This window comes from Ostrinia furnacalis, unplaced genomic scaffold (genome assembly GCF_004193835.3).
Source record: "Ostrinia furnacalis isolate ACB-3 unplaced genomic scaffold, ASM419383v2 OfSCF1913, whole genome shotgun sequence".
In the NCBI taxonomy this organism is placed as follows: domain Eukaryota; kingdom Metazoa; phylum Arthropoda; class Insecta; order Lepidoptera; family Crambidae; genus Ostrinia; species Ostrinia furnacalis.
In genome coordinates this window covers 907,469-934,999 of record NW_021132152.1, presented here as the reverse complement: position 1 = coordinate 934,999, position 27,531 = coordinate 907,469, and the positions used below count along the sequence as shown (strand labels likewise).

Genomic DNA, 27,531 nt, shown 5'->3' with positions numbered 1-27,531 from the left:
CGTACATGAACGATGGTTTCATTTACGAATTATGTTGTATTTCATCCTTCCGTTAGCATTTCACTCTTCTTCTGCATTACCGTATCTCATTACAACTTGTACACCTCCAGGGCGTGGAAGAGGAAGTCCGCGAGTGCGAAGACCTAGTATCAGCGGCCGACCGGCTGTCACTGGGGCTGTCGGCGGCCGGCGTGGCCGACATGGCGGCGGAGTACCGCGCGCTGCTGGCCGACGTTCGCACGCGGCTTGACGTCGCCCGAGCCGACGTCGTTGGAGACGTGGACACTGCTGTGCAGGTACTGGCAGATATTGAACTTGTTTTCAGATTTTTGGAGCTTCTATCAAGCCCTCTTACTTTGAATGATCTTAATGGTCGATGACTCTTTACAAACCAGTTAACATTTACAAAACTCCAATAGTACCTATTCAGGTCTAAATCTTATGGAAAACTTTTAGGAATATCTCCATTTTACCTCCACTTCTGCTCAGCGAAGCGTATTTCCCATTCCGTGTTCAATTTTCGACGAAAATCGGCACGGTTTTGTATTACTAAAGCCTGGTCCGTGAGCACGTAGAATTTTGTCCAATGACCCCAAGCTACCCATCCTTATCGCTCGCGCGTAATTATATTGCTGTCGCGACTGTGCGACGGGCGCCTGCAGTGAGTGTGCGAGCGCGACAGCAACATGATTACGCGCGAGCGATAAGGATGAGTAGCTTGGGGTCATTGGACTAAATTCTACGTGCTCGCAGACAAGACTATAGCCGATATTGATCGTGTTTCAAAATTTTGCAGCTTCTATCAAGCCATCTTACTTTGAATAATCTTAATGGTCGATGATTCTTTACAAACCGGTTAACATTTACAAAACTCCCATAGTATCCAGGTCAATTTTTTTTTATGCTATACAAGGCAGGTATTTGACCGCAATCACACCTGGTGTTAAGTGAGATGCAGTCTAGGATGGTACATATCTGCCCTGTAAGTGCCTATTCACTCTCGCCTTGAAAACGCCCGGATTATTAGTGTTCAGGAAATACAGCAGCAGGCAGCGAATTCCAGTCCCTAGCTGTTCGCATTATAAACGAATCCTTCGCTTCTGGTGAATTAAAGAGAATCTTGCTTCTGCAGTAGTGATTGAATGTCCTGATTATGATCTCAATTTTTAGGTTGATACCTTGAAATGGGAGACAGATGCAGCCCTCCAAGTAGACACCCTAACGTCAAAGGAGACCTACAGAGCTGAACTCATAGTCGCAGTGAGAGAGACTTCGGAATCTCTCGAAGCGCTCCGAACGGCTCTCATCCAGCAGCCAAACGAAAACGCCAGCAGTGAGGACTTGGCAACGGCCGCCAAGGACATCGCCAAGGCTGGCGCCAAGCCGAGCCAAACGTTGGAGCTGGCGAAGCATCTGTCGGAACTACTCCTAACAGAGTGCGACGCGACCGAAGACGAAGCTATGCTAAAAGAAGTCGAGTCGCTCTCTTTGAGATACGAGGACCTCTTGGCCCAGGCCAAGAAACGGGAACTACAGATCAACAACTTGAGGTACGTTGTGTTTCTTAGCAAATATCTATACTAAATCAATGGTCAAAGCTGACATAAATGTTGAGTTTGCAGTTTGCTTGTTATCTTTGATCATTGGTGCAAATCAATATTGATGTTTAATGGTAGCACTAGCACTGATTTGCATTTTGGTGGTGGGGCTTGACAAAGCTGTTATTGAACAGTGCATAGATGTATCGGTGACGTCACTTCAGCACGTTCTAATACTGAAGGTGACTTTCTTCTTTCAATACACCTTTGAATGTAAAGTTTGCAATTTATTTATAACATGTAAATATTTTCAATTTATGTCTTGTTTATTGACTATTTATTTTATTCTTCTACCGAGTATCGTGTGAGAAGTAAAAGAGGGTAAAGAAAAATTTCTCAAAAATGGAAATTATTGTTGTAAACGCAGTTGTTTTCGTTTTCCTGGATTTGCAAACGACCAGTCTGCGTGTGTAACAGCTTCCTAACAGGCATGCTCTAAAGTCTGCGTTTTCTGGTCCCTTAGGTTGCCGCACTCGGCATCGTACGCGCTCACGTGCGAACAGTGAGTACTGCTTACCTAATATTTTGTAACGCTAAGTTTTTTGCTATCTGGTTAGTTCATCAGTATTACATAATAGTCCCCAAATTATCTAGATATTATATTTATTATTTGTATTTCCAATTTATTTATGTAAAATTTAAATGTTGCACGGATTTTTAACATAATCAAGAACAAATTAATACATTATGTAACAATAACCAGATGAATCTAAATACTTAACTTTTTATGATTCAAAATAAATAATATTATTTTTTGTTTAGGTATATTAAGATTTGCATTTTTACTATCTACTATTATTACTATATTTCCCTGACTATATTTCTTGAGAATGAGAATGTAATTGATAGCATTAAACTTAGCATGCATGAGTTTGTTGTCGTAGTTAACGCACATGTAGAATTTAGAGCACAATATTATTTTAAATCACTCACAGTATTAATATTATTGCACAGCACCAATATTTTATCATAATTATTATTGCTTCATATCGATGCAGTAATTAGTTTGATAAACGAGACGAGGCTTGGCTACATTTTAGCTTTGTAAGTAAACATAAAATTTCATTTAAGATACTATTAAAGTACCATCAATTCTTGAAAGGTTTGCGATTCAGCCAAGTCCCAGTCTTTATGACGTCACCCTAACATGTCATTTTGTCCGCTCCACAGCGAGTCTGGGCGACTGACGTGCCCGCTGTGCTCCGAACGCAACTGGAAGCAACTAGACAACGACTTGTGGCGACTGGAGCAGTGGCTGCAGTTCGCTGAGGCCACCGAAGCCGCCAGAACTGATCCGCCCGAGCAGTACGACTCTTTGGAAGACGCTATACAGGTTGGTGACGACTTCAGTAACTTGGTGATAGCTTCCATCGTCTGTAACTGTAGAAGAAGCAAAATGGCCTTTTGAATCGTCTACGTCAACCTCGAGAAGTCCATCAATGGATTGACTCACCCATAAAACACAGTGATCAAATCTCACAGAACTGACAAAAGTTTAAGAAAGGTAACCCTCGAGAGGATATCATGAATTGGTAATAGCAGCGTGGGTAAGCTTCAAAACCAGTGGAAGATGATCTTATGAAGGTTGTAAAAACTGCTGGATGTAATCGCCCGGACTTGTATTATTTTGATTCTGATTTCGTGCAAAAAGTTCTTGTAAGACATTTAGCACCAGAATCAATTTCCCCAAATCCACCTCAGATCGGACAGGTTTTTTAAACTAAGACGTGCGCTTCTAGATTTGTATAAAAACTAGTAGTTGACAATGGCGCCACTACGGAGATTCCTCACGCTTCTAACTTGAAGGCACCCTAAGTTCTTCCGCTGATCATTGACGAATATTGGCAACTACTGATCACTAACATAAACCAACTCATCCCGCAGGACCACCGCGAGTTCCTGCTGGACCTCGACTCGCACAAGTCCATCGTGGTGTCCCTCAACGTGGTGGGTTCCCACGTGGCCGCGCACGCGAGCGACGCGGGCGACGCCGAACGCGTGCGCGCGCGTCTTGCAGCCGCCAACCGCCGTTGGGATGCCGCGTGCACCCGCGCTGGGCTATGGCAGAGACGGTTACAACGCGCGCTCGTGCATAACCAGCAGTTCCATGATATCGGTGAGATGCTCATAGTCGTATTGATTTGCAAAATATGAATGGTTCCGACGCAAGCGATGCCGAACGCGAGCGCGCGCCTAGCCGCTGCCAACCGCCGCTGGGACGCGCCGGGCTATAGCAGCGACGACTACAACGCGCGTTGGTTCATAACCAGCAGTTCCACGATATCGGTGAGATGCTCATAGTCGTATTGATTTGCAAAATATAAATGGCTCGCACGTGGCTGCGCACGCGAACGACGCGGGCGACGCCGAGCGTGTGCGCGCGCGCCTGGCCGCTGCCAACCGCCGCTGGGACGCGCCGGGCTATGGCAGAGACGGTTACAACGCGCGCTCGTGCATAACCAGCAGTTCCACGATATCGGTGAGATTGCTCGTAGTCGTATTGATTTGCAAAATATAAATGGTTCCGACGCGGGCGACGCCGAACGCGTGCGAGCGCGTCTGGCCGCTGCCAACCGCCGCTGGGACGCCGCGTGCACCCGCGCCGGGTTATGGCAGCGAAGACTACAACGCGCGCTGGTACATAACCAGCAGTTCCACGATATCGGTGAGTTGCAAGTCAGATAATAGTGCCACCACCGTTGGCCCAAAGCAGTGATAATTTTTCTCAACACCTGCTGTCATGTTGCTTCGAAGTGATGTTAGGGCAAACCATATTGAGACGAATCAAATCTTGTCTCTTAGCCAATAATTCCATGACATTGGCAGATTCCAACTTTCATGATTTTTAAATATCAATTAACAGTTTTTGAACACTTGATAATTTTAGGGAGCTTAGAGACGAGCGATAGTTCGTCAGAGTCATTTATCGGCGACTCTCTCTGATTTTAACTAACGTCATCTCTAAGTCCAGCCTGTTGTCATTTATCCAACCCTATTCTTAACTTTTGACTCCTCTTCCAGTGGTGGAGCTAGTGGCACGCCTATCAGCGGCGGAACGCGGCGTGCGCGCACGCGAACCACTGCGCCTATCGCGACCGGTGGACGCACTACAACGCGACTTCCGGCGCTTCAGCGAGCTGCGCGACGAGCTGGCAGCCGCTGAACCACGAGTGCTGGCGCTGCATGAAGCGGCGCAGCTGCTGAAGGCTGGCGACGCTCCACCGCACTCGGAAGATATTTGCCGAAGGTAGGGTTCCTTGTCTTTTGATAGCTAGCGCTGCAACGCGGCTTCCGACGCTTCAGCGAGATGCACGACGAGCTGGCAGCCGCTGAACCACGAGTGCTGGCGTTACATTAAGCCGCTCAGCTGCTGAAGGCTGGCGACACTCCGCCGCACTCTGAAGACATTTGCCGAAGGTAGGTTTCCTTGTCTTTTGAAAGTCTAGCGCTGCAGCACGACTTCCGACGCTTCAGCGAGATGCACGACGAGCTGGCAGCCGCTGAACCACGAGTGCTAGCGTTACATGAAGCGGCGCAGCTGCTGAAGGCTGGCGACGCCCCGCCGCACTCAGAAGACATTTGCCGAAGGTAGGTTTCTGTTTGTCTTTTGATAGTCTAGCGCTGCAGCGTGACTTCCAGCGTTTCAGCGAGCTGAGCGACGAGCTGGCGGCCGCTGAACCGCGTGTGCTCGCGTTACATGAAGCCGCACAGCTGCTGAAGGCTGGCGACGTTCCACCGCACTCTGAAGACATTTGCTGAAGGTAAGTTTCTCCTGATGAGACCAGGCACTTTCGACTGCCTTCATCTCGGCTGGAGGACGCTACATGAAAAGCTGGCAGCCGCTGAACCACGCGTGCTCGCTTTGCACGTGGCAGCCCAGCTGCTGAAGGCTGGCGACGCCCCGCCGCACTCTGAAGACATTTGCCGAAGGTAGAAGTCTGCTTGTCTTTTACTTGTCCATTAGATTACTTCTTCCGGCGCTCCAGCGAAATGCGCGATGAACTGGCAGCAGCTGAACCACGAGTGCTGGTGATGCCCCGCCGCATTCTAAAGACATTTGCTGAAGCTAAGTTTCTCCTCATCAGACCAGCCTCATTCCATTGCCTCTATCCCTGCCAGTGGACGCGCTAGTGTGACTTCCAGCGCTGCTACTGCTGAAGGCTTGCGATGCGCCACCGCACTCTAAATACATTTGCCGAAGGTAGGTTTCTCCTCATCAGACCAGGCCCATTCGACTGCCTCTATCTTTGCCGGTGGATGCGCTGCTGCGCGACTTCTGAGAGATCATTTGGAAGAATTTCCACTTTGTTTCTGACGACGTAGTGGCAGAAACAAGTGACCACGAAATCCACTGTAGGAACTTGCAAGTCCATCTCATTTTCTTCAGCAGCATTCAATTTATCCTTCCATTGTGGATCTTCAAAGTTTTCTTTGTTTTTAATAGTGCTTTGACTGACATATAAACACTTATTTTACTTATTTTCTTTTGTTTTTAAATCTTTGTTCACATGGATGTTGTTCTTACACTTAGCTCATAGCCTTGTCTAAGTGCTATATGGTTCGAGGCGGTGGGAGCCTGATGTCCTGTAACACAGGTATTCGATAATCGATACCTAGCATAGGCATCAGACTCACACTGATATTAAACATTATAATCATAATTATCTCATGTATGTTGTCTGTGTAAGTAAATAAAGATTTTGATTTGATTTGATTTGACTTTGATTCCAGACTGGCAGAACTCCGTCTCCGTCTGCAATCCCTCCGCAAACTCTCAGGCGTGTACGCCCTGAAGCTGGGCGCGGCCCTCGCGCGCCACCCCGCGCGTCCCGCCTCCGCGCTCGCCGCCGCCGCCGCCGCCGCCGCGCCGCAGGTACTTAACTACCCCCGTTGAGTTAGAAGTACCCACATTATTGTGTAGTTTGAATTCGAGGAAGTTGTTACAATAAATGTTGATGTAGTAATGGGAAGCCCGTAACGTTTGTTATTAATAAGTCATAACAAGTAAGACTAATTTAACAATTGGTGGAAATTACGCCGCCGCCGCGCCGCAGGTACTTAACTACCCCCATTGAGTTAGAACTACCCACATTATTGTGTAGTTTGAATTCGAGGAAGTTACAATAAATGTTGATGTAGTAATGGGAAGCCCTTAACGTTTGTTATTAATAAGTCATAACAAGTAAGAGTAATTTAACAATTGATGGAAATTATTAATCCTTTAGTTATTAGTTATTGGTCGGATACCCACATCTGAAGTATTTATATGAGCTAAAAAGTTATGACAAATTAATTTTTTTTTTTTTAAGGAAACAGATTACTGTTTATTTTGTCCAAAAAAATTACATAGTCATGTTTACAAATTAAAATTGATAATCAGATAATTTTAAAGACAAAGTTGGCCTTAAGCCATTTAAATAGATTAACGAAGTATTTTTCCTTTGCTTCCCACCGCTTCCCCGACCACCGAGCACCGTCAGAGCCACCGTACAGCAGCTTGTTTTGTTCATTTGCCGTACAATAGAACCCTACTGACAGACCTGAATTGATTAGAAACCGTTTTACGATTTAAGATTAAACTGTTTTGAACAACTTAGTTACCCTTTGATTTATCGAAATGCAAACACTATAAAAAGTATCGATTGGCATTTTTTGTCGAAGTTGTAATGTCAGTTTACGAACTTATAACCTCTATAACGCGAAACCCCATTGATCCTAATTGCCTTTAGAGACTAGAACTAACATTGTATTCTGTGGTTGTGCCTTTAAATTTAAATAAATAAACACGTATCTAGCAGTATTATAGTGTTTGCGCGTCGACCCCATATTACACCGTAGCCGCTTCGCACCGTATGTTGACGATTGTTTCCTCCCTAGCTCATGGAGGAGGAGGAGGACCAGATGTCTGCCATGCACCTCCCGCCCCTGGACGAGTCCGAGTGAGTACAGTTCACTGATTTGTCAGCGTCGAGTTTGGCAGCGTCAAGTTTGTCAGCGATCAGTCAGAACTGTTTCTTTTAAAAAATCAATTTACACTCAACAGTTTTTACACTTGTGTAGTATTGTAAATACAATTTAAATCGTAATATAATTAGTATGGAATTTTGAGACTGACTGCTGACAAAAATAAGCCTTACACAAACAGTAGTTTGATGCCTAACACCTCTTCTTTTGCATAACATTTACATAGACTAGAAAATAGACCTAGTTTTAGAATCAACCTTTTAACATTTGATCTCATTTTTTATTTTCAAAGTCTTGAATTTTAAAGCTTTAAATCTAGTCAAATTAAAAGACTGAATAAAAATTAAAAGATTCGTGCATGCGTCATTTCTCATGATCATGAAAACTTCATTGACAAGTTTCTTCTGTTGCGCATGTATTCAAACTTTCAAAATCATTTCATTCCAAAACAAAACATCTAATTATAAAAAAAACTACCGTTTAACTGGGTCGAGACCATAGTGGATCTACTCTGTAATATGATTTTCGCTATACCTATCAACTCCATCTATTTTTCACTCTTCTACATCTCATGATGAGTGAGAAAGACGAAAAGAGCCAAAAATATCGTTTGCCCATAGACTTTAATGAACTACACATTACAGAGTAGCTCCATGGTCTCGAATCAATGTGGACTACCATATTTGAACTCACCAGGTCAGTGTCACTCGGTCGAGTAAGATCTTGTCACTTGCCAGTGGCGCCAACTAATGAGCGCATATATTGCGGCCCTCATTCAGTTAATAGATTGGCGCCAGTGTTGGTAAGATCATGTCAGAGTAAATACAAATGAGTAGGTTATCTTCATAGAAACGCACCGAGCGCACACTGACAAAATTTTGCGCGGATTAGCGGGTTCCAGTCGTGGTTGCTCCAAATTTTGTCAGTGTGTGCGTGCGCGCCGCATACGTATAGCTGGTGGTGATCCAGCAAACGCCTCGAAGTCTTTTGCTGGCTTATTTTTCATCCATACTGGCAGATTGAACCCATCCTTAATCTCAGGGTCAGATGCCATCTTGTCAATGATATTTTATTAAAACTTAAACTTTAACACGAACAATCCTAATCAAAGCACCTAAAGAACTGCTTCAACACGGAGCGGGGAATTGAATGATTTGAATTATCTTGAGCAGAAAAGATAAGATTGTCTCATTGGCGCGCTCACATACAAACCGCGCTCGGTGCGTTTCTATGAAGATGACCTACTCATTTGTATTTACTCTGATCATGTGATCCTGTCACTCGCTAGTGGCGCCAACTAGTGAGCAAACATGGTAGCTCTCAGTTAACCGGTAGTGCTCCGGCATATTCTAAACCCAAAATTCTCCACAGCGTGGTCGTAAGTGAAGAAACCGAAGACCAAGAGCTGGGCCGGCTGCAGCGCGGGCTGCGGTTCGTGTGTCGCGTGGCCCGCGCCTCGCTACCTTTCCAGGCGCTCCTACTGTTGCTCCTCGGGGCCGCGGCCCTGGCGCCCCACGCGCATTCAGACTGCCGCGCGCCCGGGCTGGCCCTCGAGCCGGTCCTGCGCTACCCCGAAGGCCCCCCGCCGCTATGATCCCGAAACCGAAATCGAAGTTTTTTAGAAAAAATCAACCAGTACTGCAACTTGGGTTAGGTTTTAGTTACGATGCAACCGTTTTAACTTTGATGATGACGTGTCAATTTTAAAACTGATAATATAGTTCCAAAATACTGAACTGTCCTATCCATGACATTGACAATGGGGCGCCACCGTCAATACCGGATAGCTGGTTCCGATTTTTGTCATGTTGGAAACCATATAGTTGAACGATGGTAGCGCCCCCCTGTCATTGAGTTTGGTGGGACAGTTCAGCGTGGGTCATCTATACTATTAATGTTTCTAAAAGCTTATCCGAGACAGTGTGAAATCGTGACCACACAGTGACAGTAACTATCGCTACCCCTCTAAGATGTAGATATTGCCGTTGATGGTAACGATTTCGAAATCAAAAATGCAAAAAAAGACGGGATTGGCATTTTCAATCAAACTCCTATGTGCCAGTTCTGTATAATATTTTAATCAGCTGCAAGCTGATATTGAATTTTAGTGCCACAAACACAAGTTAATTAACAAAATCGTTGTATGAGCTCGTGGCCAGTGACTTGATAATCGCATCGAGCATGCAAAGGCCCTAAGAATCTTGTCACATCTGACAGCGAGTTTCACGCCACTGGTCGCGACTTAGTTTGTGGCTATTTAGAGTCGGTTGTATGGAATAAATGTATGAAGTAGGCCGATGTATGGTCGGCGAGGCGCGTTCGCCGCCGCCTTTCGCGCAAACGCGGCGGCCGAGCGCGCGGTACATTCCAGTTGGTGTTGCGAAAGTTTCGATATACCCTATCGATTGTCGACCTCGAACCTGCTATAATGTCGATGAGGATATTGAGTTAACCCGACGTGACATCCGCAATATTACCCCAAAAACCAGTTGATTTTAAAAATACCAAGTATGTAACAGTAATACAGTACCAGTAGGCGCGAATCACGCCTGAATATTTCCATACAAATTCTACAGACACGAAGTTTTACACATTATAAACAGTGGACTAGTGATGTCACGTTCCCTTTTGACGTTATTCCAATCGATATTTCGTGGCGCGACATCGATGGTTTATCGGTGGCAGGTCGCAACACCGATTCCAGTTGGTGCTAACGTGGCGCCCGCCGCTTGTATAATATAACTTTTTGTATATTTGTTACGTCGGTTAGGGAAGTCGTGTAAAAGACATGTGAAGCAGCGGCGGACGCGACGACGTCACCCGTGAATAGAGCTACTCCGCAAAACTATTTCTTAACCGACTCTACTCGTCTCTCTCTCCCATACTTATATTCCAACTTGAGTGAGAGAGACGGGCAGAATATACCAGAAATAGTTTTGCAGAGTAGAAATCTCAGATATTTATCGATATTTATTATTTATACGGATGTATTTAACGCCGCACAAACGTACCGACGGCTTTCGATTCGCATTCACGCATTGTTACTTAACTATTAGATAGTAAGGAATGTTTATAATAAAGTCAAATAAAGCCTTTGCATTGATTGAAATCCGAAGTTTTATTTACACTAAATTATGAGAATAACACCTACTGTCTATGCACAATATAATTACAAAGAAAAACTTACAGTCTCTGCTAAAATTCTTCATGTCTTCGAAGACACTTATCTGAAAGGGTAGACAGGCGTTAGGTTATAATTTGTTTACTTATTTACATTATTTTATTATGGACATTATTTTATATTAGTATTATTATTTTACGGACGCTTAAAATATCCAATTTCCCCTGACCCCCCGAAATAAAACATACTTTGTACTACGAGTCGAGCATAGCATCCGGTGAGATGTACACCTACTTCCAAGCAACTACTTTCTAGCTTTTATACCGTAATGGACGTCATTGGTTTGACTACTGCCGCCATTTTAGTCTTTAGGGCGAGTCTCCTCGAAGTTTTAACTTGATTTACAGCCTTGGCCAAAAGTATTGAGCACCCCCTAAATACTGCTTATACGTGATAACTATAAAAGATACTCAAAGATATTTGATAAAAACCTTTCTTTGACAGGTTTTGAAACATAAACTCACGGCACAACGTGCAATAAAACACGTTTCGAGATGTTTAGCTATGATACTGTAGTATTGTTAGTCTTTGAAAAATCATAAAAAATCTTCTTCCGACCTCGCTGCTGAGTTATCAGCTGAAATTAATACGCCGATTTCTGGAAGAACAACTCGCAGAAGACTCCAAGAAGCTGGGCTTAAGGGCTATACAGCCAGAAAGAAGCCATGGCTCTCAGTAAAGACCAAAACAGCTCGTTACGAGTAGGCTTTAAAATACCAAACTTTTACCGAGGAAGATTAGAAAAATATTGTGTGGTCAGATGAATCAAACTTTGAGGTAAGTTAGCCAATATCATGTAATAACAATACGCGACAATAATATTATAAAACTATATTTGTAAAAATAAATATTGGACCGAAAAACACTTAACAAAATTTCGTTACTTTATGATTGTTGGCACACCTGGTGTGACATTTGTCCGTCGTCGAGTAGACGAAGAATTTACCCCGGAGTGTAAGGTACCTACCGTCAAACATGGCGGCGGCAGTGTGATGGTCTGGGGGTGCATGAGCGCCGCAGGAGTTGGGGAAATGTTTGTGTGTGAAGGACGCATGGACTCTACAAAGTACATAAACGTTCTTGAATCCGCACTTCTGCCCTCGTTTACAACACTTTTTGGTGACACCAACATGGAAAGCGTCAAATTCCAGCAGGATAACGCACCTTGTCACAAACGATGGCTTGGTTTAGTGACAATAACATCGAGCTGCTTGAATGGTCTGCCCAGTCACCAGACCTGAACCCCATCGAGCATTTGTGGGGTCTATTGAAGGACAAGGTCCGGCGCCATTGAATAAAAACAAAAGAAGACCTAAAACGTCGCTTGCGGGAAGAGTGGAACGCTTTAACATGTGACGATTGTAATAAATTAGTACAATCTTTACCAAAAATAACTTCTGCAGTAATTAAGGCAAAGGGTGGTCCAACAAAGTATTAATTTTTTGTTGTTAATAAACAATATAATACTGTTAAAAACTGTTTTTATTCAGACACATGTATAATACCTTCAAAATTAATAAATATCATGGGTGCTCAATACTTTTGGCCAAGGCTGTATATAAACTATATTTAACACATTAAAAGCCTATAACTAGTTTTAACACGTCCGTCCTATCAGACCGATGTTACACAGGTAATTGTTTGAATTGGCCGCTGCGATACAAGCTTTCTAGCTTAGTGCAGAGACCGCCAGAATAAATTGTAGTGACATCTTTGAGAAATGAATACTTTTTTACTTACTTACTAGTTGCAGAAAAAGAATAGAATATCAACTCACCACTAGCCCTAGCCGAAGCGCGCAGCTGCGCGTGCGACCGCGCGTGCCTGCGTGCGGGCCGCGCGCGCGTGTGTGCGTGACGCACGCAGCATATACTCGCGGCCCGCGCTGCGTTCGCGCCGCCACACTCGATCGGGTCGAGGCAGTCGTCCTGGAATAACAATCTATATAAATAAAAATGAATTGATGTTCGTTAGTCTGATTAAAACTCGAGAACGGCTGGGCCGATTGAGCTGATATTGGTTTTAAAATGTTTGTCGTAGTCCAGGGTAGGTCTAAACGGTGAGCAAATACGCGCGCGATATTGTTTTTCTGTGACAGACAAAATTCCACGCGGGCGAAGCCGCGGGCGGAAAGCTAGTTTTGAATAAAAAACTGCTGTCACACGTAACTTAGAAAATTCATATGTCAAATAGTGGAAGGTAAGCTTTTAGGAAATAGGAAACATTATTCCTGTGCAGCTTTCAAGAAATAAATCACGCCATAACCAAGTGTCTGAAAATATAAAATGCTACACTAGTTAATCTAGTTACCCTTACTCCTCTATATCGGTCGAGGTCAAGCGATCCTGGCTATAAATAAACCACTACGATCAATGTTATTAATAATTATTAATTCTGCCTAAAAAGACACCCCCTAGACAAGACTTATTCGGCAGATGGGTCGGGCTATTTGTATTCGCACACTACACCGATTTGGTATCGACCGAATCCGCATGCAACCCAACTACTTGCCGAGTAAGGGGTAACTAATTCGTTAAACAGCTAATCTTTACTCATAGGTTTCCGGGGGGGACGGCGCGTACGCAGTCCCCACTACCAAAAATTACGCATCCGAGTTATCCACATTAGGGATAATCGCAGGGGTCAACCGTTCCGCAGTGCAATGGAATAGCCTCGCCCTGGGGGAACCGCCTTCATGATCACGGTGTCCCCTATGCCAGGTAAGTATGCTTTGGCTGCGGCGGCCCGGGGTAGTCTAGAAGGGAAAAAAAATCTGGACACCGCGGGACAGAAATACGCGTCTCAATCGCCTGAGCCATCTAGCGTGTCTCGCGCGCAACCAAAGCGTGCTAATCAGTGCGCAGAGTTAACAACGCCACCTGGCGGATATCACAAAATATGTGTAGCATTTATCCACGATATAATAACGCTGCAACGCCATTACACAAGATGGAGCTCGATTGTTTATGATTATTCGGATTATCAAAAATTCTCAGGCAGTCTTAGTAAAGTGCCTTTCTGATAAATTATAGGCTGAAACTCAGCTAAAGTCTGATTTTTATTTCAAGGGAATTTTGACAGCTGTAATTTTTTGACAATTCAGATGTAATAAAACTTTTTTGCTTTGAATTATTGGAATAAAGGTAATAAAAAATATGCAACTGAATTCAATGTATAGCCTGACCAGGAACATAAAAACCCTGGCATAGTGGCGCGTCAATTGCATTTGATAGTGCAACACTGAGTACAGTCGTACCTGTGTTAAATTAATAGGCTAACTTTATGTATCAGGATTACGGGCTTATTTGATATTTTCATAAATTAACGAAAAAATATTATTATAGGTAACCTGATTTAAATAAATTAAATGAAACCATCAATCGAGCTAGTAGAATTTATTTTATTATTCATCAATAATCAAATTCAGAACTTGAATATTCAACTGCAATGTCTGCTCATGAACGCTTCAAACTCGGTACTTCTTTCCCAATCCCATAAAATTCAACACTTAGAAAGTGACAAAAAAATTTAAAATAGGTAGTTGAAACAAACCACAGCTAATTTTCATAGTGGACTGTACTATACGATAAACATGTCAGTCAATTTGACAACCTTTGTCGGAAACATTATTCAATGAAAATATTGTCCAAACCCTTAGTATTTCTCTTCGACAAATGCTTTAACACATTGTGAACCACTTTTCTTTCACGACTATAAAAATATTTTAGCAATTTAATTCATAAAACCAATTGCGCACATTTAAAATAAACTTTGTTTACACTTTGACAGCAATAGACTGACATGCAAGGTGACATGTCAATGAAGTTTTCAGTTACTGTTGCCATTAAAAGAAATTAGTACCATTAGTTTTCCGCAACATGGCGAGGGTTTTTATGTTCCTGGTCAGGCTATACACAAATTATTATTACATTTTAGTGGTTAAATAGAAAAAACGTGTTTTTATCATAGTAAACCAACATAATTATCATAAACGAAAATATGTATGTATTGATCATCAATCATCATTGTCGTCATCATAATCAACTTGGATTATAAAATTGGCATCTTGTTAAATTGGCTATTTTATGAAGCGAAGATTTTACTAACAAAATGGTTTTCATAAAAAAGGTTTGTAACCTATGGATTATTAGCCAGGGAGTACTATAGTTTTAAGTCCCTGTGTTCTTTTTTTTTATTTTCTTTTTTGTGTCAAATAAGACTTTTCTTATTCTTATATTTTTTGTAACTTCAAAAATATGATAACAAAAACTCAAATAACCATTTTAAAATGATCAGTACATTTTTCAGTCTTAGTTATTATTAAATTGAAATCTTAAGTTTCAAATAAGTTAACCTATTTTTTAATTTCTGAAAATGCTCTCCAAGGATTTCTAGTGGGAATGTTTAAAACAATGTTTGCAACTTAACACCTCTGAAATGTATTCCGTGGAATTATAATTCAGACTACTATATTTACTCATAGGATTCCGGGGGGGACGGCGCGTACGCAGTCCCCACTACCAAAAATTACGCATCCGAGTTATCCACATTAGGGATAATCGCAGGGGTCAACCGTTCCGCAGTGCAATGGAATAGCCTCGCCCTGGGGGAACCGCCTTCATGATCACGGTGTCCCCTATGCCAGGTAAGTATGCTTTGGCTGCGGCGGCCCGGGGTAGTCTAGAAGGGAAAAAAAATCTGGACACCGCGGGACAGAAATACGCGTCTCAATCGCCTGAGCCATCTAGCGAGTGTCGCGCGCAACCAAAGCGTGACGCGACGCAATACAACGGGCAACTGAACGAACAACGCCATCTTGCAGCAAATATTAAATCAAGAAGAATAATATTGACGACTCTTTTTTTACCTTATAAGGTAATAACGTTTGATGAGTTCCATTTAAGTGAGTAGTAAAATAACTTGCTTTAATTAATTAAAATAACACCAGAATCAGATTACTCCGCCAACGCCATCTGGTGAAAAGTAACAAAAATACCTAATATGAGGCATAAATGCATACAGCACAGTCATACAAAATACAAAGAAAGTCATCGCGCTAGATGCAGCTTGGTTGTTTGTGATTCAGTTTCCCGGATATAAATCACATTTTATTAATAAACATGATCGAAGATGATAATTATGCAACAATCTAAACTCAAATAGCCATGAGTACACATAACTGTGACATAACCTTAAAAGCTGATTGGCTTTTTTGGTATCATAAATATTTTTTATCTCTTAAATATCTCTTCTTAATATGCTGTAGTAACCAACAATACAATATCTACAATAATATTTAATTCCTGAGAAATAAAATTCCAAAATATGAGTGAGACTGAGCAGTGTTAGAAAATGGTGATAAAAATTACAAGGGTCGGTTTCCACTTTCCACTAATATTGCAAGAATACTTGGGGGTTAGGTATTCCACACTACTACAAATAAAGTTATCAAATGAAAGAAGATATTATAGAAGGTATTAAAATAATAATAATGGCGCTGAGTTAACAAGTTTCCGTGGATAGGGGTTCTAACAATATGTCTCTAACCCTCCCTTCCCAGTTTAACTTCAAACAATTACTTACTTTGGGTGTAATTTTTATTTTATTACTATTGAGCAGGCAGGTAGACTATCATTGTGTATCATTTTCCCCAAAAATGCTCTGACCGTGGTATTTTAGGATGCCAATTTTTTTAATTACTATAAATATTTTTTATTCCCATTTGCCTAGTAGTTATTTGAAGTAATTTAAGTGCTCAGTAGAGCTGATAGGTAGACTAGCACTGACTTTTGATTGATGACTAAATTCTAACAATGGTATATTTGGATGCCAATTTTTTTAATTACTTTAAATATTTTTTAATACTACTGAGCAGATAAACTAGCATTTACTTTTGATTGATGGCTAAATTCTAAGTGGTATTTTTTGGGTGCCAGTTTTATATTAGCTTTAATATGTATTATTAAAAATTGATTGTCCTTTAGCAATAGCAGCAAATCATTTGAAATAATAAGCCATGTTATTTACTGTATGTGAAGGTAGATACCTTTTTATATTTTTGTCTTTTTGGTGATATGTATTAGTAAATTATTCTGAGATAAGTACATATTATTTTTAATCAAAGCGTAGAAGTTAGTAACTACTTCTAGAATGTGACTCGTCTAAATTCTCATAACTACGCGTGATTTTAACTTTTGCTATCATTTATCAATTCACATTATTGACATAGTTTGCCTTTGCACAGTATTTTCTTTGTATTCGTACCACATGTTAAATGTGTTTAGGCAGCTGGACAAAAACAAACAGTAACAAATTCAATGTCGTAAGCTTTGCCCTTGGCACGGTAACCCACTGTCACTGGTTATTAAGAAATGTAAAAAGCATTTTAATTTAATATAGCTTCGCGTTGTTTGCATTAGTACTCCCCAGGTTCCTTTGAGTTTCAATCTACAATTTATCAGAAAGGCACTTTACTGAGACTGCCTGAGATTTTTTGTGTTCTAATAATATTATAATCCACAGATATGGATTAGAGTAGATACAGCAAGTTGCTCGTCAAAGCGTGCCATTCCGATATGTCCAAATGGACATACATGGTCGAGTGATGTTCATGTAATCCGATTACAACAATCGGTTACGATGATTTTACGAGGACAGTAGTACGAACACGGTAGAAAGAAGAAATTATTTACGGATTGAGAATTGTAATTAACAGCACAAGTAACAAATAATTAATTAGAATAAAGTAGCAGTAGAAGAAGTATAAAGTAGCATTGTTTTTAATACATATCCTGCGATGTACTCTTAAGAGTTAAAACCATGGTCCCTGTATGTGGTGCACTCATACCGATCCCAAGGAACCGTACTTACTCATAACAATAAGACACACACTGATGCATGTATTCATGCACTTGACAAATTTATGTCTTGAAACGCTGGTAGGGTAAAAAAATTGAATCGAGTCACACGATATCATTCGATGACTTTGCGAATGCAGTACGATGATACGATTACTTTTACGTTGCGGCAATCACTAAAATTCGCTAAAATGACACTAATGACGTTTAAAAAGTGGCACGCTCGGCTTCATACAATTTTTGACACATGCTGCATCTATCCATATCTGTGTCTATAACGAACGAAACGGCAAGGTCGGCAAGCAAGTGTCAGATCAGAGAGCAGAAATCACAGATATGGATTAGAGTAGATACAGCAAGTTGCTAGTCAAAGCGTGCCATTCCGATATGTCCAAATGGACATACATGGTCGAGTGTTGTTCATGTAATCCGATTACAACAATCGGATACGTTGATTTTACGAGGACAGTAGTACGAACACGGTAGAGAGAAGAAATTATTTACGGATTGAGAATTGTAATTAACAGCAACGAGTTGTTCGAGGAGTGTGCCTCTCCACACAACTCCTGGGAGGTTATTCAATCAATCATAATAACGCCACTTCAATACTCACACACACTTTATTATTAAAATATTATCAAAATCTATTACATATTAAATATTAAAACATTTACAACTGACTCTATCGAAATTCAATAATACAATGATACAATGTCACATTTTCTTGCTTGTCTACACCTGTCATTATTTTCAAACTTTATTCTAATGCTGTTTACTTTTAAAATAAAACCTGCCAGCAACATGTCATCTCATGATAAAATTCTATATCCTAACACGAGTAACAAATATGTAATTAATTAGAATAAAGTAGCAGAAGAAGAATTATAAAACAAGTTAGATCAGTGATCGCGGAAGACAGAGTGCACTGTATAACGTCGAAATATACAAATCAAGAAGTTAGGTCAGTGATCGCAGTATACACTATTATTACTACTATGTATACGACGCTCGAGATTTTGTCGTTTAGAAATATCTTCAAAACTAGGTACCTGACTTAGCTTTATGAAAAAAAACGTATTGGCAAAACTACGCATTTTTACATTTATTAAAAATAAAAAACTTGAGTAAAATAGTCTTTATTTTATGAAAGTAGGTCTTACTAGGATATTTAAAAGTATGGAATTAAGTATGAATTACTAGTAGTACAGTCCTATCAACTTAAGCTGAGAATTGCATTTGTGTGAGTGATCGCCAAAAGTACCGTTAGTAAAACACTTACAAATAAAGTTAATGTTTTATTAAAAGGAAGTCTATAAAACACTTGCTACCAATTGGGCCGATGTAACGACACTTGACACATCCTTTTAAATAAATAAATAAATAAAAACAGGTCCTCGCTCAGCATATGCCAAGGCACGAAGTACCTCGACGCTGATATTCTGCGAGCACCGTTTATAGAGAGGGCGTCCAGCCAGCCTTACAAAATACAACAAAAAGACAAACTTTATAAAATTACAAAATAAAAACAGACTAAAAACTTTTCGTTCACACCTTTAAAATACGTATTCAATTTGCATAAAAATTCTTTCACTTGGCTGCTTAATGGATTTCGTACAGGAAATTCACTTACAGTAGGAGTCATTTCACTAATATTTGGAAAACAATTACATAAAATTACACGTATCTGCTACCAGTACCGGGGGTGAAGTGAAGTATGTGAGCGACAAGGAAGCGGTGCATGGCGGACGCGCCGCGCTTCAGGCCGCTTGCTATAATAAACCATGCGCGGGACGCGCCGCGCTTCAAGCCGATTGCCACTCTAAACTATCGGTGTGCACTCACACAAATGCAATTCTCAGCTTAAGTTGAGAGGACTGTATACTATTTAACATAATGGAATAACGATCATTACTTTCATAAACATTAGGCACAACAAAAATATTATTTGCAAATTAATAATGTAGAATTGTAGAATAACGTCTACCGCTACATAATTATTTTAATCCACAGTCAGACTAGCTATAAATTTAACAAAATATCAGTTTTATCGGAATTAATTAATTTTTGAATCGAGTCACACGATATCATTCGATGACTTTGCGAATGCAGTACGATGATACGATTACTTTTACGTTGCGGCAATCACTAAAATTCGCTAAAATGACACTAATGACGTTTAAAAAGTGGCACGCTCGGCTTCATACAAATTTTGACACATGCTGCATCTATCCTTATCTGTGTTATAATCCGAATAATAAACAATCGAGCTCCATCTTGTGTAAAGGCGTTGCAGCGTTATTATATCGTGGATACATGCCACATATTTTTTGTGATATCCGCCAGGTGGCGTTGTTAACTCTGCCCATTAATAAGCACGCTTTGGTTGCGCGCGACACACGCTAGATGGCTCAGGCGATTGAGACGCGTATTTCTGTCCCGCGGTGTCCAGATTTTTTTTCCCTTCTAGACTACCCCGGGCCGCCGCAGCCAAAGCATACTTACCCAGTGTTGCCAGAAGGTTACTTTTGTAACCTTTTTGGTTACTTTTGAACTGCTGTGGTTACTTTTAGGTTACACTAATGAAAAGGTTACTTTTAGGTGATTTTTCAGATATTGTAGAATTAACTTTACAGGTTATTCAATAAACTTTTTACTTTATTAATAGTGACAATTTAAAAATTATGTCATAAAGTGCATTTAAACTTGAAATTTGATTTATTATTTGTTAAGAAAAATGAGTTTTAGCGAATGTTTTTCGATAATAAAACGCAAATCCATGAAACGTTTTTATACGACTGGTCACTTTTCGTATTTAGATGATCAATTGTATTCATTTTCCATCCATGACCAACCTTACACAATCATCGCTCAGCACCCCCCCCCCCCTATAAAGGTTACTTTTTATTTCAAAAAGGTTACTTTTTTTATATTTCTGGTAATTTCTGACTAGACCCGACTGGCAACACTGTACTTACCTGGCATAGGGGACACCGTGATCATGAAGGCGGTTCCCCCAGGGCGAGGCTGTTCCATTGCACTGCGGAACGGTTGACCCCTGCGATTATCCCTAATGTGGATAACTCGGATGCGTAATTTTTGGTAGTGGGGACTGCGTACGCGCCGTCCCCCCATACTATTTAACATAATGGAATAACGATCATTACTTTCATAAACATTAGGCACAACAAAAATATTATTTGCAAATTAATAATGTAGAATTGTAGAATAACGTCTACCGCTACATAATTATTTTAATCCACAGTCAGACTAGCTATAAATTTAACAAAATATCAGTTTTATCGGAATTAATTAATTTTTGAATCGAGTCACACGATATCATTCGATGACTTTGCGAATGCAGTACGATGATACGATTACTTTTACGTTGCGGCAATCACTAAAATTCGCTAAAATGACACTAATGACGTTTAAAAAGTGGCACGCTCGGCTTCATACAAATTTTGACACATGCTGCATCTATCCTTATCTGTGTTATAATCCGAATAATAAACAATCGAGCTCCATCTTGTGTAAAGGCGTTGCAGCGTTATTATATCGTGGATACATGCCACATATTTTTTGTGATATCCGCCAGGTGGCGTTGTTAACTCTGCCCATTAATAAGCACGCTTTGGTTGCGCGCGACACACGCTAGATGGCTCAGGCGATTGAGACGCGTATTTCTGTCCCGCGGTGTCCAGATTTTTTTTCCCTTCTAGACTACCCCGGGCCGCCGCAGCCAAAGCATACTTACCCAGTGTTGCCAGAAGGTTACTTTTGTAACCTTTTTGGTTACTTTTGAACTGCTGTGGTTACTTTTAGGTTACACTAATGAAAAGGTTACTTTTAGGTGATTTTTCAGATATTGTAGAATTAACTTTACAGGTTATTCAATAAACTTTTTACTTTATTAATAGTGACAATTTAAAAATTATGTCATAAAGTGCATTTAAACTTGAAATTTGATTTATTATTTGTTAAGAAAAATGAGTTTTAGCGAATGTTTTTCGATAATAAAACGCAAATCCATGAAACGTTTTTATACGACTGGTCACTTTTCGTATTTAGATGATCAATTGTATTCATTTTCCATCCATGACCAACCTTACACAATCATCGCTCAGCACCCCCCCCCCCGTATAAAGGTTACTTTTTATTTCAAAAAGGTTACTTTTTTTATATTTCTGGTAATTTCTGACTAGACCCGACTGGCAACACTGTACTTACCTGGCATAGGGGACACCGTGATCATGAAGGCGGTTCCCCCAGGGCGAGGCTGTTCCATTGCACTGCGGAACGGTTGACCCCTGCGATTATCCCTAATGTGGATAACTCGGATGCGTAATTTTTGGTAGTGGGGACTGCGTACGCGCCGTCCCCCCCGGAATCCTTTGAACGTACTGACTAGTTAGAAAGATACTCTAGTCTAGCTAGATCTAGCCCAAATCAATATCGATCGACTAACGCCGCGTGGATACGAAAACTTGACCCTGTTATGTCCGTTTCATTATAAACCAAAATAGAGTATTCCATTGCGATCACTATCGTGTAGTACAAAGTACCTATACTAAAAATAATTTGTTATTTTACTTATGACATCACATCGTCACGTCAACAACTCGCAAGACCATTACGGTTGGGCGCATATACCTATTTATTTCAAACTAGAAATTTTTGACTGAACTACCCAAGTAGAGGCGGCCAATCTATAGCATAGCATCTTTTAAATATAATTTTACTATCTTTCCGCCCGCGGTTTCGCCCTTGTGGAATTTTGTCTGTCACAGAAAAACTTTGTCGCGCGCGTCGCTGTATCAAAAACCGGGATAAAAACTATCCTATGTCGTTTCCCGGGACTAAAACTATCTACTATGCCAAATTTCATCAAAATCGGTTCAGTGGATTAGGCGTGAAAGAAAGACAGACAGAGTTACTTTCGTATTTATAATATTATAGTATAGAAGTATAGATTTCTAAGTTACTAGACATTTTTGACAAGACTGACTTTGAACTACCCAAGTAGAGGCAGCCGATCTGTAGCATTATAATAATCATTTTTAAAGACACATAAGATACATTTAAACTGAGGAAACTTTTCTGATTTCATGTAATATTTGTGTGATTATTTGTCTGTGTATTAAAATTGTTTGTTTCCCTAATATAAATCAATGTATACTAATACTAATATAATAAAGCTGAAGAGTTTGTTTGTTTGTTTACTTGAACGCGCTAATCTCAGGAACTACTGGTCCGATTTGAAAAATTCTTTCAGTGTTAGATAACCCATTTATCGAGGAAGGCTTTAGGCTATATTACCTGATGGTAATATAGCCTAAAGTATCCTTTAGTAGCCGTAGCTTGATCGCTACGAGTAAAAGGAGCAGAGCAACAATGAAAAATGTTGTGAAAATGGGTTTTCACGCGTACGAAGTCGCGGGCACAGCTAGTAATTAACCTTTAACCAGTGACATGACAATTTTATAACACTATAAGGGACATGACGTCTCACAGGCTACTACTTCGAAATCAAAAAAATTACAAAATTGCATGTGGATTATTTAAAATTGTGTTTGTATTTAACTATTAATATGTCAATAAGACAAATGGAAATAAATTCAATTTTTTTTTTATAATTACATAGAAAAAAAACTATAATTACCAATTAGTGGTAATTTTTAGCCTCAATTGACATGAGGTCCTTTTTTAGCATTTTAATGGACTTTATATAAATTTTATGTCAAATTTAATACCTTTTCCTTAAAATCTAATAATATAGATACCGAAAAAACATAAAAGCCACTTCTGAAAACTAAAAATAAAAATTCTGACACCCGCTCAATTTGGCATAAAATTAATGGCATTTTTTGCACAAAAGGCGAGAACATTGCAAACATATGGAATTGCAACACCCCGACACTCGTGTACTGTGGCGGCGTAGCATAGGTTGGCACCTGGGGCGACCCCCTCCCCCCTCCCCACCCCTCATAAGACCATAAGTTGGGTGTTCATATTGAGGGGGGCTAAGGTACCCCATAATGATTTGGTGTCTCCCAGAATTTTCGGGTTACCGATTTGAAGACGAAAGATGTTAGTACTAAGTCATGAGCTATATGATGACACGAATCGCACGCACCCCCTTATCATGACATATCAGATGCGACGTCCTTGTCATGCAGATGCACCTGTGGGTACTAATCTGCGCGACTGAGTTGTCACTCCGTTGTCACCCCCTGATGCTTGGCACCCGGGGCGGACCCACCCCCCCCTTTCGCCCCTCCCCCCACTGTCCGCTGTGTACACTGTCATTCTGTGTAGTTTAGGCAGACAAATACTGCATGCCCTTCGCTTGGCTTGACTTGTTTCAGGATGGAACAGACGGTCCATCGTTTGAACCTTGACGAGGTCCAAAAGGTTCAAACGATGGACGAACTGTTCATAATAATTTATTCTTTGATGAATTCGTGGGCTGAAGTTATCGTTTCCTATTCTTTTCTGCCATTTTGCACTAAAAATAAAAAATAGAGTGTAAAAGTTTTTGTATGTCAACTAGGGACATGTAGCCTCACAGGCTACGATCGATTTTCTAATTCGTATAACTTACGTGCAAAACAACCGATAATACGTCTGCCTTCTTCAGTGGTCGTTTTAGCTCTAAAACAAAAGCTACTAAGACGCTGGGTCGCGGCAAGCGAGGGGAAGTGGTCAATTCTAATAATTTGAAAACCATGCGACGCCTGTGAGACTACGTGTCACTGGTTAAAGGTTAAATAAAATGGTACAGTCGCGGAATGAAAAGGTTCGTCATCTTAGTGTCGGTTTTCGCTTGCACTAGGTACTGTAAGAATCAAACCTGCCAACATAACAGTGCAAGAAACAGTGCTGCTAACATTTAAATAAATATGACGTTTGCTAACGAATAAGGTTTTGCTTGTTTATTTTTCTATCACATCCAGTGCAATGCAATGATGACATTGACCAATTGACAATAGGTTTTTTTTTATTTAATATAAATAATAATGGCAGGTTGAACCAAGAAGAAGGTTTTAGTTTATCAATCATAATAATCTTCTTGACAAGATGAATCGTCAAACAACTTTGATCTGAATAATTTTGAACTTTACTGACGAACAGTTAAAGATTATTTTCTTTAACTCGAGATTATTCTGTAACATAGTTTCAAAAGGTAATATGTGCTCGCGATTCGTTGAAGGAATCAATTTTAAAACTGACGAACCTTTTCATTCCGTGACTGTACATAAGCAGCTCACCTTGTTAGCAGTATAATCCCGCAGGTCGCCCAGCAAGTAGGCACGGCCCGGGCCGGAGCCGTCCCCGCGTAGCACCGCGGCGCGCGCGCTTGTTCGTAACAGCTGCGTCAGAACCATTATCACCAACTGCGAACAAAATCCTACTAATATTATAAATGCGAAAGTTTGGATGTCATGATGTCTGGATGTTTGGATGTCTGGATGTTTGTTACTCTTTCACGCAAAACTACTGAACGGATTTTGTTGAAACTTTACAGTATTACTGTTTATAACCCAGATTAACATATAGGCTATAATTTATGACGATCTGTGACAAATTAAATTTCACGCGGGTGAAACCGCGGGCAAAAGCTAGTAGGGTATATAGTTCCAAAATACTGAACTGTCCTATCCACAGAGCATGGAATCGGCGCGCGACGATTCCATGCTCTGTGGTCCTATCCATGACATTGACAGTGGGGCGCCACCGTCAATACCGGATCGCTGGTTCCGATTTTTGCCATGTTGGAAACCATATAGTTGAACGATGGTAGCGCCCCCCTGTCATTGAGTTTGGTGAGACAGTTCAGCGTGGGTCATCTATAGTGTATTTTTGAAGCTGTCAAAATACGACAGCTTGAGGTTGGAACTCGTTGCCAGGGCCTTTTGAAACAAAAATGAATGTTCTCGAACGAACTGGAAAACTTAAATGAGGGCACCCTCACCCACTCGGACTGACAATCGGTAGTTGTGAGAGTCCTTGCGGGAGATTTTTGTTCAAGTGCAGAAGACTTTTGGTTGGTTGAAGGGTGGCAGTCTATAAAATGAAATGCTTCTTCTGTTGTTCGAATAGTAAGAGCGTTTTCGCACTACGTCTGATCCAAATCCAATCCAGTCCGCTGTAACGAGTGACGTCTACACCTACCTGCAGCAGCAGTACAGGCGTGTTGCAGTCGCTCTGTACTCCCGACCAGGACTCCTGTCTACTAACCTGTGTACTATAATGGGTGTCTGATAAAATAAACAATTTTATTATTATTTATTATTATAACCTGCAGTAGCAGCACCAGCGTGTTGAAGCAGTGAAGCGCCAGCAGCGCTTTAGTGAGAGGCCCGCGCACCGCTTCCACGCAACCCCGCGCGTGCAACGAAGCGGGCAGAAGCGGTGAGTCGCGCCAGATCTCGCGGCATTCACTCTGTGCTCCCGACCAGGACTCTGTCTACTGACCTGCAGCAGCAGTACAAGCGTGTTGAAGCAGTGCAGCGCTAGAAGCGCTTTAGTGAGCGGCCCGCGCACCGCCTCCACATAACCCCGCGCGTGAAGCGAAGCGGCGAGTCGCGCTAGATCTCGCGGCACTCGCTCTGTGCTCCCGACCAGGACTCCTGTCTACTGACCTGTAGCAGTAGTACAAGCGTGTTGAAGCAGTGCAGCGCTAGAAGCGCTTTAGTGAGCGGCCCGTGCACCGCCTCCACGCAACCCCGCGCGTGCAACGAAGCGGGAAGAAGCGGCGAGTCGCGCCAGATCTCGCGGCACTCGCTCTGTGCTCCCGATCACGTCCCTTGTCTACTGACCTGCAGCAGCAGCACCAGCGTGTTGAAGCAGTGAAGCGCCAGCAGCGCTTTAGTGAGCGGCCCGCGCACCGCCTCCACGCAACCCCGCACGTGAAGCGAAGCGGGCAGAAGCGGCGAGTCGCGGCACTCGCTCTGTGCTCCCGATCACGTCCCTTGTCTACTGACCTGCAGCAGCAGCACCAGCGTGTTGAAGCAGTGAAGCGCCAGCAGCGCTTTAGTGAGCGGCCCGCGCACCGCCTCCACGCAACCCCGCGCGTGAAGCGAAGCGGGAAGCAGCGGCGAGTCGCGCCAGATCTCGCGACATTCACTCTGTACTCCCGACCAAGACTCCTGTCTACTGACCTGCAGTAGCAGCACCAGCGTGTTGAAGCAGTGCAGCGCTAGAAGCGCTTTAGTGAGCGGCCCGCGCACCGCCTCCACGCAACCCCGCGCGTGAAGCGAAGCGGGCAGAAGCGGCGAGTCGCGCCAGATCTCGCGGCATTCACTCTGAAAAAACACACAAGATCGGTCGTTGAAAAATCTTGGAGGATCTCTTTGAAGATTTTCTTTGAAACGAGATGAATACTGAATGGGAGGTGCCTGGATGCGAGCGGCGCAGGACCGGTTTTTGTGGAAATCCTTGGGGGAGGCCTTTGTCCAGCAGTGGACGTCTTTCGACTGAAACGAACGAGATGGATACTGAATAGCTTCCATTGCTGTAGAAGTCATCTCATCTTGGGCACTGCTCTAAGGCCTCATACAAAGAGACAAAATGCTTTGCGTCACGTGTCGTAAACAGCTTTATTTGCAGTGGACAAAGCTATGGGAAAAAAGTTTTATCGCAATAAAAGTAAAAAATGTAAAAAAAATGTAACCTAGAGAGCTCACAAAATACAAAGAAACTAATAATGTAATTAGATGGTAATAATAATTATTCTGCGTTTACCTGCTGCAAGGGGTCGTGGTAGCAGGCTGCGAGCACCCTCGGAGTGCAACACGAGTACGGGGACACTGGAGGCAACACCTTGCCATCGGCGCCTGCTAACCTAAGGCACAGACAAATCACAATACTGTACAGCGCAATAAATTCACCGTGTACCGGAAAACGCAGCGTGGAACCTCCACCCACAAGG

General features: G+C 41.7%; 2 protein-coding genes and 4 non-coding genes across 8 annotated transcripts in view; 3 read left to right on the top strand and 3 right to left on the bottom strand.

The window, feature by feature from the left end:
* The window catches only part of Msp300 (Muscle-specific protein 300 kDa), a 152,430-nt gene extending 141,759 nt beyond the window's left edge, over positions 1-10,671 (top strand). For all 3 annotated transcript variants that reach the window (XM_028306328.1, XM_028306327.1, XM_028306326.1), the window contains 9 exons: positions 111-296; positions 1,171-1,550; positions 2,062-2,100; positions 2,769-2,931; positions 3,483-3,714; positions 4,620-4,845; positions 6,330-6,471; positions 7,476-7,537; positions 8,934-10,671. In XM_028306328.1, coding sequence (XP_028162129.1) covers positions 111-296; positions 1,171-1,550; positions 2,062-2,100; positions 2,769-2,931; positions 3,483-3,714; positions 4,620-4,845; positions 6,330-6,471; positions 7,476-7,537; positions 8,934-9,156 — 1,653 coding nt within the window. In that variant the 3' untranslated portion in view covers positions 9,157-10,671. The remainder of the gene's footprint in view (positions 1-110; positions 297-1,170; positions 1,551-2,061; positions 2,101-2,768; positions 2,932-3,482; positions 3,715-4,619; positions 4,846-6,329; positions 6,472-7,475; positions 7,538-8,933) is intronic.
* Positions 1-27,531, bottom strand: part of LOC114354071 (rod outer segment membrane protein 1) — a 57,798-nt gene that overhangs the window by 24,649 nt on the left and 5,618 nt on the right. Inside the window, exons 6-10 of the mRNA XM_028306329.1 lie at positions 27,345-27,444; positions 26,762-26,905; positions 24,869-24,994; positions 12,521-12,671; positions 10,750-10,789 (exon numbers count right to left, since the gene is read on the bottom strand). Coding sequence (XP_028162130.1) covers positions 10,758-10,789; positions 12,521-12,671; positions 24,869-24,994; positions 26,762-26,905; positions 27,345-27,444 — 553 coding nt within the window. The 3' untranslated portion in view covers positions 10,750-10,757. The remainder of the gene's footprint in view (positions 1-10,749; positions 10,790-12,520; positions 12,672-24,868; positions 24,995-26,761; positions 26,906-27,344; positions 27,445-27,531) is intronic.
* On the bottom strand, positions 13,310-13,471 carry LOC114354073 (U1 spliceosomal RNA). Its single transcript, XR_003655979.1, has one exon. It is a non-coding gene; the product is annotated as a U1 spliceosomal RNA (small nuclear RNA).
* Positions 15,235-15,396, bottom strand: LOC114354072 (U1 spliceosomal RNA). Its single transcript, XR_003655978.1, has one exon. It is a non-coding gene; the product is annotated as a U1 spliceosomal RNA (small nuclear RNA).
* Positions 20,568-20,729, top strand: LOC114354075 (U1 spliceosomal RNA). Its single transcript, XR_003655981.1, has one exon. It is a non-coding gene; the product is annotated as a U1 spliceosomal RNA (small nuclear RNA).
* LOC114354074 (U1 spliceosomal RNA) lies at positions 21,820-21,981 on the top strand. Its single transcript, XR_003655980.1, has one exon. It is a non-coding gene; the product is annotated as a U1 spliceosomal RNA (small nuclear RNA).